This window comes from Pituophis catenifer, unplaced genomic scaffold (assembly GCF_029215685.1).
Source record: "Pituophis catenifer annectens isolate HBS135680 unplaced genomic scaffold, rPitCat1.0.hap2 SCAF_6, whole genome shotgun sequence".
NCBI lineage: Eukaryota > Metazoa > Chordata > Lepidosauria > Squamata > Colubridae > Pituophis > Pituophis catenifer.
In genome coordinates this window covers 94,248,359-94,267,602 of record NW_027256886.1, presented here as the reverse complement: position 1 = coordinate 94,267,602, position 19,244 = coordinate 94,248,359, and the positions used below count along the sequence as shown (strand labels likewise).

The following is a 19,244-nucleotide window of genomic DNA, read 5'->3' as shown; positions in this document are numbered from 1 at the left end:
CCTGCTCCCTTCATCTACAGTAAGTACCGATATAGATCCAAGTAGTTGATTTTTGATCTGGCATTGCTTTTGCATATTAAAAAAGCTAGCAACTCTTGCAGGGAGCATTCTGTTTAGATTGTTTAGATTCCTGCCCAAGTTCGCTTGCCCACAATTTTTTAAAAGAACTCCAAACTTGTTTATTTTCAATATTAATACTTTAGTGAGATCTGCAAGACAGACACAGACTTCAGAGGATAATTAGAACTGCAGAAAAAACTATTACTACCAACTTGCCTTCCACTGAGGACCTGTATACTGCACGAGTCAAAAAGAGGGCTGGGAAAATATCTACAGACCCCTCACATCCTGGACATAAATTGTTTCAATTCCTACCCTCAAAACGAGGCTATAAAGCACTGCACACCAAAACAACTAGACACAAGAACAGTTTTTTCCCGAATGCCATCACTCTGCTAAACAAGTAATTCCCACAACACTGTCAAATAATTTACTACGACTGTATTACTATTATTCTTCTCTTCCTTACTAGTATCTATCTCTTCCCACTTATTATTATAACCATGTTGCTTGTATCTTTCAATTATATTGCTTTTATTTGTTTCCTAGTACGATTTGATAGCTTATTAGTAACCTTGACTATCACTAAGTCTTGTATCTTTTATTCTTGATGAATGTATTTTATTCTCCTTATGTACATTAAGAGCTTATGCACAGAAGACAAATTCCTTGTGTGTCCAATCACACTTGGCCAATAAAAGTATTCTATTCTATTCTATTCTATTCTATTCTATTCTATTCTATTCTATTCTATTCTATTCTATTCTATTCTATTCTATTCTATTCTATTCTATTCTATGGCAAGAGAAAGCAGCTGTTTTTATTCAAGACCGAACACCAAAGAAAACCAGCTGCTTGACACAATGCAACAGGGGGAAACCTTTCCGTTTTAGACAGACAAACATTTAACCTTTCAATTTAGCTTTAGGGAGAGAGAAAAGTATCTAAGGGAGAACACTGACTCTTCTGCAAGTGTAATGCAGCTGAAAAGATTACAAACCAACGAGATATCTTCATTTTTCAATATTCAGAACAAACTAAGACACCTACAGTATATCAACTTGCTGCTAAATAAGTAGAATCCCAGATGTGGAGTTCCTTCCCTGATTCTGCCCTTGGAAACATTGTCTGAAAACAGCTGGAGATGTATTCCTAATGTGACTCTGGTTCAGGAAGCAGCTGTTTCAAAGCCAACTTGTTCCTTCTCCAGGATGCTTGGTGTCCTCCATCGACTGAACGCCAAAGGTGATATGAGAAAATAAGTTTTTTGACATCTAACTAACTAAGAATCAGTACATATTGATAATATTAACAACTGGGACAAGAAAAGCTTTTCAGTATACATGTAGCCCTCGACGTACAACTACAACTGAGCCCCAAACTTCTGTTGCTAAGTGAGACAGCGGTTAAGTGAATTTTGCACCATTTTTCTTGTCCCAGTTGTTAAGTGAACCATTGCAGTTGTTAAGATAGCAACATAGTTGTTAAGTGAATCTGTCTTCCCTGCTGACTTTGCTTGTCAGCTCGCAAAAGGGGATCACATGACCCTGCAACCATTTTAAATATGAACCAGTTGCCAAGTGTCTGAATTTGGACCACGTGACCACAAGAATGCTGCAACGGTTGTACGTGTGACCAATGGTCATAATGGTCACAACATAACACCACAATTAGGTTTAATATGGTAGACTTGCAGGGCCAGCGCAACATGCAACATGTTCATACCCATGTAATATAATATAATGTTACATACATATAGGTATATGGGAATGTGCGTTAATTATTACTTATTTGGGTTTAGGGATTCTATTTTTTTCATTTATTGAGTTATTGAGATGTACTTGTATTTTGGGGAGGGGGCTGCAGCAAGGGAGGATCATTCAGTTTCATTGTAAACATGTTGTACATTGACAATAAAGCAGGGGTGAAATGCTCCCGGTTCGGACCGGATCACCCGATCCGGTAGCAATGGCGGCGGGTGGTTCAGAGAACTGGTAGCAAAAATCCCTGCCCCCCACCATGCCCAGCTGAGCCGCACAATCATCAGAGGCTTTTTTTTTTTTTTTACTTTTAAAAGCATTTTTTCTACAACTTCTTTGGCCAAAAAAATGCTTTTAAAAGTTAAAACAAAGCCCCTGATGATCGCGTGGCTCAGCTGGGATCGTCAAGAGGCTTTTAAAAGAAAAAATCCCTTTTTTTCTTTTAAATGCCTCTGACGATCCCAGCTGAGTTGCCTGATCGGCAGAGGCTTTTTAAAACAGCCTCTGCCGATCAGGCAACTCAGCTGGGATCATCAGAGCCTTTTGAAAGCATTTTTTTACAACCTCTTCGCCGAAGAAGTTGTAGAAAAAATGGTTTTAAAAGTAAAAAAAAAAAAATGGCCACACCCACCCAGTCACATTACCCCTCCCCCCACCAAGCCACGCCCACAGAACCGGTAGTAACAAATTTTAGATTTCACCACTGCAATAAAGGTTTGGTTTGATTTGATTTAAGACATTTTTTTCAATGCCATTGTAACTTTCAATGGTCACTAAAACAAATGTTTTGTACGTTGAGGATTACTTGCATTTAGAGATCAATTTACTCCCACAGGGATGGAAATTTCACTAAGTCATTTTTATGAACTGATGCACAAATGCGGTACACATTTTCCCATATACACAAAATCCATGGAGAAGCAGTATCTGAGTTTGGCCAAAGTGTTTGAGATTGTAATTTACATCTTGAAACAGGTAAAGGTACATGAACGTAGCATACGTTTTCAAGAGTTACTATCAGATCGATTTGGAGCCCGAGATTCGGCTGCGTTCATGAAGGTTTGTTCAAATCACAACAAAAAAGCAACACTTTATATTATTATTCTCATTTAACAGGTATTTAACAACAGCTTATTTCCCATAAGAAAACCTTTCATATATTCTATCATTACCTTAATTTCATATTTCATACTTCATCCATGCTTTATTATCTAGCCATTGATAAAACAAATCCCATATCAAATAGTATTGTTTAAATATAAATAATATAAAGGGATATATAAAATTGTCAAATAAGAGAAATTAAATAATTTGTAACCTTAAATATGGGATTAAGTACAAAAGAATTTTAACCAATCAACACACTGTCTGTGATTGTATTGAATGATGGTTGTTTTTATGTTTGGTTATGTTTAAAAATAAAAAAAAAATAATAAAAAAAGTGAAGTAGGTAACTGATATGAAGAATCCTGAATGAAGGTAGAGCTCATGTCATACCAATGCCATTTATTTGTATTCATTTCATGTGCTCATGTCCATGTTTATACTTATACCTCTTATCTCGTACATGTTTGACAAATAAAATAAAATAAATAAAATGCAAAAAAAAAAAAAAAACCCCAACACTTACCTTTCTTGGATTTTGCACCAATCTTCAGTTTAGAGGGCCAAGCAATCTGGGTGTTCGTTTCCTCCATAATCTGTCAAAGGATAAGAAACATTGGTTTAAATTTAAACCCATTTGCCGTTTTCTATCAGACAGAAACAACGAGAATTTGTAATAATTCTGAACTGCTGCAAAGTTGCCTTAAAGTACAAAGAAATGGCTTTCAGAAGACAAGTCTGAATTAACCCCAGTGGGAATGAACCTGATGGATTTTAGCATTTTAACTGAAACACAATATCAATACATTTAAAAACTTAGCTTTTAGCTGACTGTTTCCTATTAGCCTCCCATACTTCCCTGAATTTGCTATGGCATGCCCTATTTTTTTGCCAACATTTTCTTAAAGTTACTCAAAATTAATCAGTAACTGGAAAGGCTTATTTTGCCCCTGTGCAGAATTGTACTCGGATGTCCAATTCACAACTTGGCTTTGCAAGAGTGATCTGATCATCAGCTGGTGGGAACAATTGCCAGCACTTCACTCCCCAGTGAAATAACAGAATAAGAGAATTGGAAGAGACCTTGGAGGTCTTTCTAGTCCAACCCCCTGCTTAAGCAGGAGACCCTATATCATTTCAGACAAATGGCTGTCCAATCTCTTCTTAAAAGCCTCTAGTGATGACACACCCACAACATCTGAAGGCAAGCCATTCCACTGGGTTTTTTTAAAAAAAAGTTTTTTATTTTCTTTATTTTTATACAAACATATCAATGCGTGAACAGTGTCATGCCTGGGTGTCATACATTCTAATACAAATAAGATTAATAGCATTAGTTGTAATTATTACTTTTAATCCAACTTGTATATTTCTAATAGTGATACATATTTATATAAAGTTGCAATCTTCCATTATTCAATTATTCCATGTTTTCTCTTATTATTACTCTTATTTTTATAAAAGTGTATACACTAATATTCTCCTTTTCTCTTATTTCTATCTCTTATTCTAACTTTTAATCATGTCATCCTTTATTAAAAAAAACATTTTCTTTCTGTTCTACCTAACGTCTAATCATGTCACCTACCTAAAAAAAAAAAAGAAAGAAAGAAAGGAAAGAAAGAAAGAGGAAAAGGAAGGCAAATCAAAACAACACCAAAAACAAAGAATCATCTATCCATCATCTCTTGCCCACTTCAATACTTTAGTTGCTATGCTTTTTTTCTTTTTGACCTGTCTTCCTTATTCCTCTCTAAGTTCTTTATTCATTGCACTGGTTAATTGTTCTAACAGTCCCGAAATTTGTCCTTTCTAGCTGCCTCTCTCCTTGATTAGTTTCCATTCAGTGTTTCTTGTTCTGCCTTCGGGCACTTTGGAGAACAGACATCTCTTCTTCCTTGTGGCAGCCCCTCAAATATTGGGAAAAGGCCCTGATCCTGAATATGTGGGCAGATGAACAACTGACAAATACAATCCAACAAGGTTTTTGTCTTCATGCAGTTGGTCACTAAATGAACAGTTGTTAAGTCAAGGACTACTTGTACCTGCTCCCACTGTCACCGTAAGATTAAAACAGAAAGAAAAGCATAGGGAGTCCCAAACCTCAAGAATATTCAAATTGCTAATCCAAACACTTCAATGTAAGAAATGCAGCACAGAATGATTATTTAAACATGTCTCTTTGAATCTCTGCATGAGTCTTGTAAAACATCAGTAAAACAGTAAACAATGCGAATGCATTCACTCCTATTTTAGGTAAGAAAATAATCCTCCATTCTCTGAACTGGAGAAGTCAGCATATACAATCTAGTTTCAAATACTGCTGTTTCAAGAAATCGTGGCTATAATTATGATGAAAGAAACAGCATCCTTTGCCGATGTCTTACAGGAAAAATTTGAAAGACAAATACACACACTGAAAAGTTTATACTTCTTTCTATTGCCTGTATCAATAGAATTCCTTAAAGCCACTATTTCCAGAGGATGGTGCCATGTGGAAAAAGTGAGAAATGTCAGCCAGGACTCAATGCTCTTTGCTTTGAATGGGTTTCAGCAGCCACAGGGTAATAAATTGCAGCTGGGAGGTGACTTCCAGACAAGGCAGTTCTACCATGACACACATCTATTCCTAAAGAGACCCAAACACAGATGTGAAATAAGAACTGTAGCAGCATCAAGTCTGAAGGCTAAATCACTCAGGTCGAGCTATCTGTTGGGAGGAAAGCTATGGCAAACCTAGGCAACCTATTAAAAAGCAGAGACAAAGGCCCATGCAGTCAAAGCTATGGTTTTCCCAATAGTAATGTATGGCTGTGAGAGTTGGGCCATAAGGAAGGCTGAGCGCCAAAGAATTGATGCTTTCACATTGTGGTGTTGAAAGTCCCTTGGACTTCAAGGAGACCCAATCAGTCAATCCTAAAGAAAATGAAATTTGGCTATTCCTTGGAAGGACAGATACTGAAGCTGACTCTTAAATCCTTTGGCCACCAAATGAGAAGGGAGGACTCCTTGGAGAAGACCTGATGTTGGGAAAGATTAAATAAAAAGAGAAGGGATGGCAGAGGATGAGATGGTTAGATAGTTTCATTCAGAGGTGAAATCCAATTTTTTTTACTACTGGTTCTGTGGGCGTGGCTTGGTGGGTTTGGCAGGGGAAGGATATTGCAAAATCTCCATTCCCACCCCACTTTGGGGACATCCAGAGGTGGTATTTGCTGGTTCTCCGAACTACTTAAAATTTCCGCTACCGGTTCTCTGAACTGCTCAAAATTTCCGCTACCAGTTCTCCAGAACCTATCAGAACCTGCTGGATTTCACCCCTGGATTCATTGATATGATGAACATGAATTTAGACAAATTCTGGGAGAACAGGGGAGTCTGGCATGCTGTGGTCCATGGGGTCGTGAAGAGTCAGACATAACTTAGCAACCGGACAACAACAACTACCTATGTATCTTCAGAAGATGGAACTATATGTATCTCCCAAATTCCAAATTTGGAACGGTCTTAAAAGGAACAACCTCTCTGCTTGGCAGTGCTGTGAATGAGCAGTTTGGAAACTTGAACCCTCTTGCAAAATCAAAAAATCCTGAATATTAGAAAAGTGGTCCAGGTGTAGGTAAGGTCCAGGTAGAAGCTTGAGGCTACTTATGGTTAAAAATCAACAGTGGACTCCAGTCTTGATTCATTCCTTCAGGACAGGGTTGAAATGGACAACGTGGTGGAATACTGATCCCCAAAAGAGTATCACATTCACAATTTTATGCAGTCTAAATCTGGCACAAGAAAGGGTTTAGTATGTGAACACAAGATTAACCTTTAACTTAATTCTGAAAAGGCTAATGAACCAATCTTAGGAACCACTTGCTTGCTTCTCAGAGGGCGATCTAGACAAATCATTATCTTAAGCAGCTTAGTGGATATGTATTGCATTACTCAGCATGTTCTGTAAAACTAACTCTGGCACCCCTGCAGTGCTCAAAAACTAGTGATTCAGGCTAGTGTGAATGGGTTCCAAGTAGCACACTTCTGCTGTTCTAACCCACTGAGCTTCCAAATGAGAAAAGGAAACGATCAAAATGTTTGTCCTATGTAGTTTGGGAACTCCTCCCCAAATTTTAACAAATGCACATATAGCAATTCTCCAGGATTACATAGTCTATCCTTGATTTTCTTTTTATTAAAAAGTTTTAACAAGTATTACAGCAATTTTTCCCATTCCCTCCCCCCCCTTCCCTCCACCCCCCCCTCCCTGGACTTCCCAGAGCAAAAACAGGGTATAGCATAACAAACATAAGCTAAAATAAGCTAACTTTCTGTAGTCCCCAAACTCCCTCTTGCTCTTTAACTCCCCTTTCAACTAACAAACAATAATTCAAAAAGAAAATATTGGTTTCATTCATAAGCTATTTGGAACTTTTTAGTCCGATACTTGTTTTGAATATAGTCAATCCATCTTCTCCATTCCGATATATATCTTTCATTTGAATGGTCCTTCAAATACGCTGAGATTTTAGCCATCTCTGCTAAATTCACTACTTTTAGTGTCCATTCTTCAATAATAGGCAAGTCTTCCTTCTTCCAATACTGCGCCACCAAGAGTCTGGCTGCTGTTATTAAATTTAAAATCAACTTAGTCTCTATAACAGTACAATCTGTAATTATACCTAACAAAAAGAACTGTGGAGTAAATTTTATCTTCTTTTTGAGAATATTTTGGATAATCCACCATATTTTTATCCAAAATGCCTTAATTTTTTTTACATGTCCACCATATATGATAATACGTGGCATCATCACATTCACATCTCCAACACTTAGGTTGCAAACTTGGATACATACAGGCTAGCTTTTTGGGATCTAGATACCATCTATAAAACATTTTATAAAAATTTTCTCTTAGAAAAATATGGAATGCTTCATGAATTTGTGTGTCATCCTTGCGCAGGGGCCATGCTTATCTTCTCTGTATCGTTCCAATTTTAGTATATGTGCTGCCGAAGCGAGCACTGTTGTGGCTCCGTTACCTGAGCCTGTGTTATCAGCAGGAAAGGACTCCAAGAGTGAAGGAGAGGAGTTGGCAAGGCCTTCCTCTCCAGGACCCTCCTCTCTGGCAATGCCTTCGGTGTCCGCTGAAGGTCAAGAGATAGGCCCGGGGACAAGCACATCCACGCAGCCACAGGTGGACAGTGATGAGGAAGATGAGTCTTGGCTGGATCCTCGGCAGCGTTGCAGAGATAAGCGCGCGCAACAGAAGAAGAGGCGTGCCAGGGATTAGGCTGAGTCACTGGACCACACCCCACAGAGTATAAAAGAGGGTGTGGTGGCCGGTTCAGCTCTGTGACAAGCAAAAAACGGATATTGGACGACCTTCTTTGTATTTACTGGACTTTGTTGATTATTGTGTATTGGCTTTGTTCCCGGACGAAGGGAGAAACTCCCCCCCTCGTGAGTAAAGAATATCTGGAAGCCAGCCACTGGGTTGCTGCCAATTCTGATACCAGATAAACTGTTGTCGGCTGAGTTCTTTAACTGTTGCCTGTCTGTGGGGGTGCGTGTGTGAGACGGGGACAGAACAAGCACCTTGATTTTCTGACGTTCTTGCTGGAGCTACAGATCACCTCCGGCAGCCAAGAGCTTTTCAGGACACAACCGGGAACTATGATGGGTTCTACAGATGGCAAAATCTCATTTTAAAGAGGGAGAGAAGAGGAGAAAAGAACACAAAAGCCGAGATTTATGATAGATTTTTTTTTTGTTTTGCTGCTTTCATGCTTGATAGATGACAGATAGAAACAATAATAGCAGGTTGGTCAATTGATGGAACACAGGCAAGGCAGCCTGGTTGTTTCAGGCTGACCAACACTCAGCACTTACATCTGCTGGTGCTATCAAGAGCTGGTAACACTTTGTGTCTGGATTTAGAACAGGGGTCCCCAAACTTGGCAGCTTTAAGACTTGTGGACTTCAACTTCCAGAATTCTTCAGCCAGGAGTTGAAGTCCACAAGTCTTAAAGCTGCCAAATTTGAAGACCTCTGATTTAGAAGCTAAGTAGGGTCTGGCATGGTCGGTTCTTAGATGGGAACCCAGGGCAATAGACTACTAGACTACAAATCTCAAAAAATATTACTGGAAGAAGACAATGGCATGCTAGTTATCTGCCACTGCCAAGAAAAGTCCAAGGGTTCAAGAGCTCACTAGGAGTCAACAGCAAATTAACGGGGTCTTTACCCATCCCATCTTCCCACAAGCTGACAATCTCTCTCTCTCTCACACACACAGCCTTTTTGTTAGAAATCTGCAAGTTAATGTTACTGCCTCTTTCAAAAAAAAAAAAAAAGAATCTACAGTAGCATCATGTTTTAGGGTAAGCTATGATTAAACTGTTAGAGAACCATCTGTCCCTGGCATTTTTTTTTAAAAAAAAGGGACAGCCAGTAATTAGGAAATCATACTTCAACTGAAAATGATCCAGTGATTAAATCATATCAGATGCTTGTGAATTTATTTAATCAGGCAAGCAGACTATGAAAATTTAGATTACGGGTGACTTATATAGGATTGAAAAACAGAAAATAATAATAACTTTATTGTCATTGTATGTGTATACACAGTATACCCATACAACGAAATTCACTTAACACCCAAAGACCAAGTCCAACACACGTAACAATTCCCAAACACACTCCCACCCACCACAATTCCCCACCCCTAAACCACCCAAACATCCACACCTCAGACCAAGTAATACTGTCCAACAGCTCACTGATGGTGGCCCTTTAGTTCATTGTTGAGTGCAATTATAGCTCTGGGATAAAAACTATTCAGAAAATGTGTGGTCCAAGTTTTAATTGTTCTGTATCTTCTGCCAGAAGGCAACAGTCCAAAAAGATTGTAAGCAGGATGGGAAAAGTCTTTGAAAATTTTATGCAACTTTCTCAAACAGCGAGATTCGAAGATGTTATCCAGGGCTGGTAGCTGGAGTCCGATGATATTCTGGGCAGTTTTAATGATTTTCTGTAGAGCTTTTTTGTCCGTTACAGAGCTGCTCCCATACCATGCAAGAATGCCGTATGTCAGGACACTCTCAATGGTGATGCGATAGTAGAACAGAAGTAGATGCTGAGATAGATTTATCTTCCTGAGATATAGACAATGACAATTCAATACAATAAGAGAAGCCATTAAGACTCAAACCCATTACTGATGGGATCATCCAGCACCCTGGTCCAATGCCCAGGGAAGAACACAGTTTTCAAGATGATCCCATTTCAGGACGTATGGTGTTCCATAAGACAACTGCCACAACAAAAAAAGCACAACGCCTGGGTCCCACAAGATGACACTAGAGGGAATCTCCTTCTTGTTCAATCTTTGGGATAGGTTGAAACGATCAGAGTTTTGAAAATCATCCAACCCTATCTAGGTCAGGAAGGGTTTTTTAAGTGGTAATTAGTATCTTGAATTGGTACTGGAAACCTATTAGGAGCTAGTAAGACTCACAATAGTTGTGCTACTTGAGTGCATAACTTTTAATGAAGAGAAGGACTAGAGGTGATATCACAGCAGTGTTCCAATATTTGAGGGGCTGCCCCAAAAAAGAGGGAGTCAAGCTATTCTCCAAAGCAAGGCAAGATAAGAACCAACAGATGGAAACTGATCAAGGAGAGAAGCAACCTAGAACTAAGGAGAAATTTCCTGATAGTTAGAACAATTAGAACAACTTGCCTACAGAAGTTGTGAATGCTCCAACACTGAAAGTGTTGGATTTGTTTGATATGGTATAGAGCCGTGATGGCGAACCTATGGCACGCATGCCCAAAGTGGCACGCATAGCCATGTCACCTCGCACGCCAGCCTTTGCCCCAGCCCAGCTCTACCATGCATGTATGCATGTCTCCCGCCAGCCAGCTGGTCTTTGGGTCTCTGCCACATACGCGGAGGGCGGGGCACATGCGGGGGCGCTCGCACACATGCATAGGGGGTGGGCACATGTGAGGGAGAGCTCGCATTGCATTTTGGGGGTCCCCTCCGCGCCCTGCTTTGGGACTGAAAAGCCTCCTGCACTAACCTGGAAGCCAAAAGGAGGCGTGGGGGGGGGAGGGCGTGCTGAGTGGGTGCATATGCGTGGGATGCGCACGCATGTACAGCGGTGCTCGCATTGCATTTTGGGGGTTCCAGACACATTTGTGTGCATTCCCGCATGCACACTTGCATGTTTTGGGCACGCGGCACCCAAAAGGTTAACCATCACTGATATAGGGTTTCCTGCTTGAGCAGGGGGTTGGACTAGAAGATCTCCAAGGTCCCGTCCAACTTTTTTATTTGGTAACTATTTGTACCACTTCATTCTGAAACATTTGCATCTTCTGAAAGGTCTTCAAGCGCAACCCCAGGTAGAGCACATTGAGACAGTCCAAGGAGAAGGTGATCAAGGCACAATCTAGGAATGGGAGTGATTGTTGCACAAAATGGATTTGTGTAAAGGCCTTCCCGGTCACATCTGCCACCTGCTCTTCACGCAAGAGTTTATCTAACTCTGCATCCAGATTGAATCGAAGAATTAAATTGCTGACTCAAGGGGTTTGTTTTCCCAATTCCTAATTAACTGACAATTCAAATTTAATCATACTTTCGAATAAGATCTTGGCTGATTCACCCAGCCCTCCTTAGCAACTTCTGCAAATATATGAAATTTCTAAGCTTCTTGTCATCCTATCTTCCAAACAAGATGTAGCCATTTTAGTTTCTTATTGCACAATATTCCCAAACTCCCACCCCCTCACCATTTCGACACCCGTTTCCAGCCAAGCATGTGACCCTTGTGAGAAAATTTACCACTTAGAAAAATGGTTGAGTTAAGTTGAGGTGACACTTACTCAAAGCCACAGTATCATCATTCCTACTATTGCATTCCATTTCAGAACAGAGTGGGTTTTGGAGATTTTTTTCCCTTTATCCCAGAAATCATGTCTTTTTATTTTACACAAGGAAAAGTTTTAAGAGATTGAAGAAAACAACAGAAAGAAAGAAATGAGTAAGCCACGAGCTTCTACTCCAAAGAGCTTTTCTGAAAGTTTCTCTTTCAGCCACAATACTTTACAGGCTACCAAAAATGCAAACTTCTGCAAATTTAACAATTCACACAAAGATGACAAATGCCTCAGCCTAACTGTGTCAACCAACCACAAGTCCTGCATCTCTACAATTACTTTTCCTTCCATCCTTAAATAGCAGAGCAGAGAAGGAACAGGAAAAGCAAGAACCTTTGTCTCCAACCCTGAATGTCTTCAATTCAAGCAGAAGCCAATTATTTTAGGGATTTTTTCCCAAAACCCTTCCACCCCACCCCACCCCCCAACCCTTAATTCAGAAGCATCCACAAAAGAAAGTAAAACCAACCTAAACCACAAGGACCACATTCCTATATATTAGGAACCAAGCTAACCATAATGGAAACATAATATTATTTTTATAAACAGAAGAACATTCCAAAGTCGTTATTGGCCATCATGGAGTGACCTAGAATATTGGGGGCTGGGTCTAGAATCTGGATCCATATTGTGGAGCTAAACATACATTTCCCAGTCCTAAACTTAGTTAGTTAGCCCAGAGAAGATGAAGATGTCCTCGATGCAAAGGTAGGGGAAGGCTGGGCTCATGGATCTTAGATCAGACATAACCCATCCAATGGCTTTGTATTATTGCTCAATGGGAAGAGTTGGTCATGCATATGTCCTATCTACTCTAGGTTCTCCGAGGACTTAACAAAAACAAGAACCTGTCCATTGTGTTCAGGACTCAATCCAAAAAGCATTTCTGTTAGTTGCTGCAGGCATATCCATGAATGCAATGGCTCTTACCTTCTGAAAAAAGTCTTCTCCACTTTTCCCCTTTCCTTCAGCAGCAGCTGAAAATAAAAATGGCACACAATTAATCAGATCTACCGCAACATCTTTGTCCTTGTTTACTAACCAATCTAGGACAATCGTGGATATCTCTGTGGGGAGCTTCCCAAAGCAGACTGTTCTGCCAATGAAAATAATGTTGACGCTGAAATGCACTATTGAACTGAATATTAAAAGTTTGTGAAATAGCCTAGTATGAAACTTTTTTCATGTAAATGACTAGAATCTGCTTAACGCTTTGTAAGCCGCCCTGAGTCTCCGGAGAAGGGCGGCATATAAATCAAATTAAAAAAACAAACAAACCTAGAAGACCTTGGTCAATTTTGACAATAATTCAAATTTAGAGAACCCCAAATAAGAACAACCTGTCATTTTCTGAGGAGATGAAATGGAATAAAGAGCGGCCAGCTCTCCATTTCAATGGATGTCAATTTCACTGGATTTCATTGGATCAACACTGGGAAATAATCAAAGCCATTAAAAAGCGAAAGTTAGAATATTTTGGACATGTGATGTGACACCCAGAAAAATATGGCATCCTTCAATTTAATCCTCCAGGGAAAGATTGAAGGCAAATGAGGTCCAGGCAGAAGACGAACATCATGGCTTCAAAACCTAAGGGATCGGTTTGGACAAAACTCAGCAACACTTTTTCATGCAGCTGTTGACAAAAATAGGATTGCCAACATGATCACCAACGTCCGATGACGGCTATGGCACAAGAAGAAGAAGAAGAAGCACTGGATCATTAGATTTCTTTCACTGTCCATTTTTCAGATTTTGGAGGTGATCCATACATGTTCATACTACTTCCAGTGGAAAGGATCCCAAAGCTGTTTACAAGTATAAAATACATTGTAAGCCATATTGTAAAAACAATACATACATCCTAGATCAGGGATCTCCAACCTTGGCAACTTTAAGCCTGGCGGACGTCCGCCAGGCTTAAAGTTGCCAAGGTTGGAGACCCCTGTCCTAGATGGTAATAAGAGAAAACTATAAACAGAAACCTTTTTATTTCTTCCAGAGGCAGAAAAGATATTCCGTTAGAAGCTACTACCCCGGGTATCTCAGGGTCAAGGAAGAGCCATCCAGAAGTTGACTGCTTCCACAGAGGAGGGCTGACCCACAGAGGCCACAAGATGGCACCCAGTGGTTTTGAGTACAACCAAACCATCCATCCATTCCTATCAGATGATCCTTGCCTTCTCTATTTCACTAAAACCAGCCATTTTAAAACCAGCTGTTTGGTTCGGCTCGCATTTCTTCCACTGTTTTTAACCTTTCCAGCTTCACAATGAATCCAAAGAACAACTTTTAAGTGCTTAGTTGCATGCTGTGACATCCAATTTTCTCTTTTTTCCCCCCTTCCCAACAGCATAAAAACACTCTCTAAGACATCAAAGTCTCTTTTTTTCCCAGCCATGTACTTTTTGTTCAGTATCCTTGAGCCGAGAACCATCTTGGACCCGAGAGAAAGTTCTGATTCGTTCTCTGGAACCTCACTTAGAGACCTGATACGATCTAATGTTATTCTTTGACTTTCTCCACTGAGGTCTTTGAACTTCCTTCTGAGAATAAACCAACTCTGTCTGCATATTCAGGAGTATCCAGTTACAGATCGCTTGCATAACATTATTCTTCCACAGAGAGAACATTTCCAAAAGGCAGCCCTCCATCACCTCGGCTTGAAAATGAAATTAAAACTAAACACAACGCACTGTAAAAAGTCATTGTTGTGATTTTCAGTCCCTGGTACTTAAGCTAATAAGAGGTTAGGAGGCCCTAATTTCTTTCCGTGTGGGAAAATCAGTTTTTGCCAGATGGAAAGAAAAAAAATAAAAATGCTGTTTTGAGGTAGCATGGTGGCCTTGGACATTCCCACAGGACCAAGAGGTCTCCTTGCCCCACTGTCTTTGGCCATCTAAAATCAACTGTATTTTTTAAAAGAAAACAAAGTGGTAGTGGTCTGTTGCATAGCACATTGTCTACCTCCCTGGCCTGACCATCCTTCTTCCCAAGAACACCTCCAAGCCCCATAATGTCTCTGGGAGAAATGGATGACTGCAGCGCAGTGGGGGTTTGGGGGCAGGTAAAGTTATTTTTCTGTTTGCTCAGAAAAGCAGGGAAATCAACTGGCCAGGAGAAGAGTTACTAAGAGGTAGAAAGGATAGGAAAAGCATAGAATGGGGTGGGGGGCAAATTTTTGTCTCTTGTTATATCTCTCAAAGTAACCATTCTGTGAATCTGTGTGTGTACGCACAAACACACAACTGAGACACCCACACAAAGAGAGCGCAACTGTTTTGCAAAAGAGCCACAAAACTGGGAGAGGGACTGTACTGCACATCTTAAAACTGAAAAACCAAAATTAAAAAAAAAAAAAACCTTCTCATAAGTAAACAGCAATTTCAGTTTTTAAACCCCAACAGGGGAGAAGTTAGCAAACCAGAAGAGTGCTGGATAAATACTGGGGGTTTCTGGGCAGTGATATTGAGTCTTGTAGGGCTGGAGAAACTGGGCATTCTCGAACCTCAAAAGGTATCCTTGTCTTCCAAAATACACTCCTGGATTCCACAAAAAGATAATTGGAAACCTAATTTCTTTAGAAGGAAACCAGCATGGAATTAATAAGCACAACAACATAGATATAGGCAGGGGTGGGCTTCAAAAATTTTAGCAAGAGGTTCTCTGCCCGGTTGCTGGGTGGGCGTGGCCATGGTGGGTGTGACCTAGCCGGCCTCCTGTGCCACGGCGGGGGGCGGGGAGTTTTTGCCCTCCCTGGGCTCCGGAGGCTTTCCTTGAGCCTCTGGGAGGGCGAAAATGGCCTCCCCAGGCTCTGGAGGCCCTCTCGAACTTCCAGTAGGCCCATTTTTCCCCCTCTCCGAGCATCTGTACGCACCCTGCACTTACCTGCATCCAAAACGGGCCGCATGGGGACTCCTGGGAGGGGAGAGGTGGGGTGGGAGGGGCCAGCCAGGAGTGGGATTTGGGGGTTCCCCAAACTGCACAGAATCCTAGCTAGAGGTTCTCCCGAACCCCTGCGAACCCCCAGCAGCCCACCCCTGGATATAGGGGATTGACACCAAAATGCCCAACATTCAGTACCTATTAACTTGCAACTCATTGTTCATTTATCTAAGGATAGTTGAGCTGACCACATTTAGAGAGCCAAATGATCAACTAAAGTCTCAGCTAGCAAGTTGGGATCAAAATTCAAATCATTAGCGGTGACATGATAACAGTCTTAGCAAAGAAGGGGGGGGGGGGAATCAATTTATTTTCCAAAGCACCTGAGGGCAGGACAAGAAGCAATGGATGGAAACTAATCAAGAAGAAAAACAACCTAGAACTAAGGAGAAATTTCCTGACAGAACAATTAATCAGTGGAACGACTTGCCTCCAGAAGTTGTGGGTACTCCATCACTGGAAGTTTTTAAGAAGAGACTTGCACCCATTTGTCTGAAATGGTACAAGGTCTCCTGCTTGAGCAGATGGTTGGACTAGAGGTCCTCCAAGGTCCTTTCCAACTCTGTTATTCTGTGTGAAAAACCTTCAAAATACTATGGAGCTGTTAGGTTTCCCAATTTAAAAAGAAAATTAAAAAGAGAAAGAGGAATAAAGGTTGTTGATTGTATAAACAGAAGATCATATGGTGGGATTATTATTCGCCTGCAGCCATTTTTAACCAAAACATCCCTCAACTTTAGCCATCTTGGCTCATAAAAACAGTCAGAATTGGATTGGCAGAGGATGGAGGAAAAGTGTTTCACTAATTATTATTATTTATTTTATTCATTAAAATTACTTGCCCTCCCATCACATTTTGAAGTATCTCTGGGTGGTTTACAGCATAAAAATATTAAAATAATCAAAGATAAATATTCCTAACACAATGAAATGGAAGGACAATCAAAGAAAAATCATAGTTACAAAATAGTGGTGGGGAGGTGGGGATTGGCTCTTAATTAATCAACCAGTGTGAGACTCTCCCATTGGGGCCCCAAGCCATTTGGTACTTGTTCTGGTCCTGATAGAGAAGGTCTTTAAATCTGGGTAAGAAGGAAGGAAGATGACAACATAGATGTATTTCAGCCAAATATATCTGACTCTGACTGATGGATCCTCACCAAGGACCAAACTGGAAAGTATCTCTTTGTCGGTTCTCCTTGTTGTCTAGAGCAGGGGTCTCCAACCTTGGCAACTTTAAGACTTGTGGACTTCAACTCCCAGAGTTCCTCAGCCAGCAAAGCTGGGAGTTGAAGTCCACAAGTCTTAAAGTTGCCAAGGTTGGAGACCCCTGCTCTAGAGCATCTTCCAAAAGAATGACATCAAACCTGGTGTTTTTAGTTAGGTTTTGGGTGTAGCCCTCAGCCAGGATGCCATGAATGAATTCTCTTGAAGGTTCCCCTCATTAGAAAACAGTTTTTGGGAAACCTAGGGTGCTCCAGATCTGAGGGATCTTTCTTGCTTCACCAGACTGACTGGTACAAAGCTCTGGTTTGCTTGCATGAGAAGAGAAGATTTCTGTGTAATGAACAGAACCTCCCCAAAGAATTCACAAGTTAGCAAAATCTGACCTAACTAATGGGCTTTTTTCTCACGTTATGAAAATATACAAGCTCCAGTTAACTTCTGAAATTTAATAGACTGAACCTTTTTCCATTACAATATTTATAAAGATTATCAGACCATTTACTGTATATAAAAAAGAAAAGTACTCCATTCTATATAAATTACAGGTGCGTTCAAAACTGTATCTATTTCCCCTCAAATATATATTTCAAGCAATTTGCATTTCAGCTTCACTCTTGTGGGTTCTCATGTCGGATTGCATTTCATATTTTTCTCATTTGTAGCCAATACAGGGCTGAAAATGTTCCGTCCAAAACTAACAGCACAAAGTTGAAACAGGTGTTAATGATTATGGTATCCATGAACTTCGAGAATTTGTCCACTATAAACATGAACAAAGCACTACTGAACATCCTTGAGATTGAATTTAAACAAATTATTCTTAAAATTCTAAATAAGTGTTATTGTAATTAAAGTTTAAGGCAGTAGCCTCTGGAACATTTCCAAGAAAAGCTATGGAAACTTTTGTGTCAAGGCAGAAATTCATTTAGTGACCGTTTGAAGTTACAACAGCACTGAAAAATATGTCTTATGACTGTTTTTCACACTTATGACCCTTGACCTCATGATCACATGACCCCCCATGATCATGTGACGAAAATTAAGGTGCTTGCTGACTCATATTTTTGATAGTTGAAGTTTCCTGGGGTCATGTGATCCCTTTTTGTGACTTTCCAACAAGCAAAGTCAATGGGGAAGCCAGATACAATTAGCAACCATATTAGTAACTTAATGTTCTGCCCCAGCTATGGACCCCAAAGCACGCAGCACACACAAAGTCCGTACAAACCTTCGTTTACTAATTAAGGACTACTAATGAGCTTTCTTAGTAGTTGTTCAAACACAAGTATAGTTTAAATCAGTCTTTTCTGAACAAGGGCTATTAATTTAACTTCATTAACAGCCGACAAGAATCCAAAGAATAAGCAATTTGCAGGAAAACTGACAAGAGATAAACAAGAGCTGAATCAAACGTTTCTGGAATCAAGACGTGGAGGAATATGAACGAAGTTGTTTCCTGCAAATTGCATCAGTTGTCGTCCTTCCTTAAATAGGCTAGGGGAGTTGCCAATTAGCCCTAAGCCCTACCCTCGAGGAGACCTCCTCCTGAGAAGCCACTCCTGCTTTTTGGCAGCTCTGTGCACCTGTGCATCAAGAAGAGGCTCCTCTTCTTCTTCCTCTTCACTTATGGGAGCTTCTGAAGATTCTGAAGGCCCTGGCTGAATCCCCGCCTCTGGCATCACATCTTCTCCAGCCTCCTCATTGTCTGACTCGAGCGCCAGCTGCATAGGCTGCTGACGCAGCATCACACCAGCCTCCTCGCTGTTGGAATCAGCTACTAACTGCACAGGCCACTGACGGGTCACAACACTTAATAACTGCAGTGATTTACTTAACAATCATGGCAAGCAAGGTCGTAAAATGGGGTAAAACTCAACAAATGTCTCGTTTTACAACAGAAATTTTGGGCTGAGTTGTGGTCTTAAGTCAAGGACTACCTGTAATCAAATCTATCCCCAAATATTTCAACAATGCTCATGCTAGCTAAATGAGTCAGTAGCTTTGCATTCTGTTGGGACTCATCTTTGTCCCTTTCTAGCATTCAGAAATCAATAGACAATAAAAATCATTCAATGTTGAAATCTCCTTCAAGGTGAGCTCAACTCCTAGGGCTTCGCAGAAGGAGCCATCTTATTTTCCGGGCAAAAGTGTAGAAATATTTGCTACTGCCTTCTTTCATTACTTGTTTTTAAACTTTCCAGAATAGCTTGCAGC

General features: G+C 40.4%; 1 protein-coding gene and 1 non-coding gene across 2 annotated transcripts in view; both read right to left on the bottom strand.

The window, feature by feature from the left end:
• Window positions 1-19,244, bottom strand: part of BICC1 (BicC family RNA binding protein 1) — a 123,845-nt gene that overhangs the window by 70,689 nt on the left and 33,912 nt on the right. Inside the window, exons 2-3 of the mRNA XM_070945116.1 lie at window positions 12,789-12,835; window positions 3,451-3,520 (exon numbers count right to left, since the gene is read on the bottom strand). Of these exons, the coding sequence (XP_070801217.1) occupies window positions 3,451-3,520; window positions 12,789-12,835 (117 nt within the window). The remainder of the gene's footprint in view (window positions 1-3,450; window positions 3,521-12,788; window positions 12,836-19,244) is intronic.
• On the bottom strand, window positions 7,828-7,934 carry LOC139318963 (U6 spliceosomal RNA). The gene has a single exon (XR_011600604.1). It is a non-coding gene; the product is annotated as a U6 spliceosomal RNA (small nuclear RNA).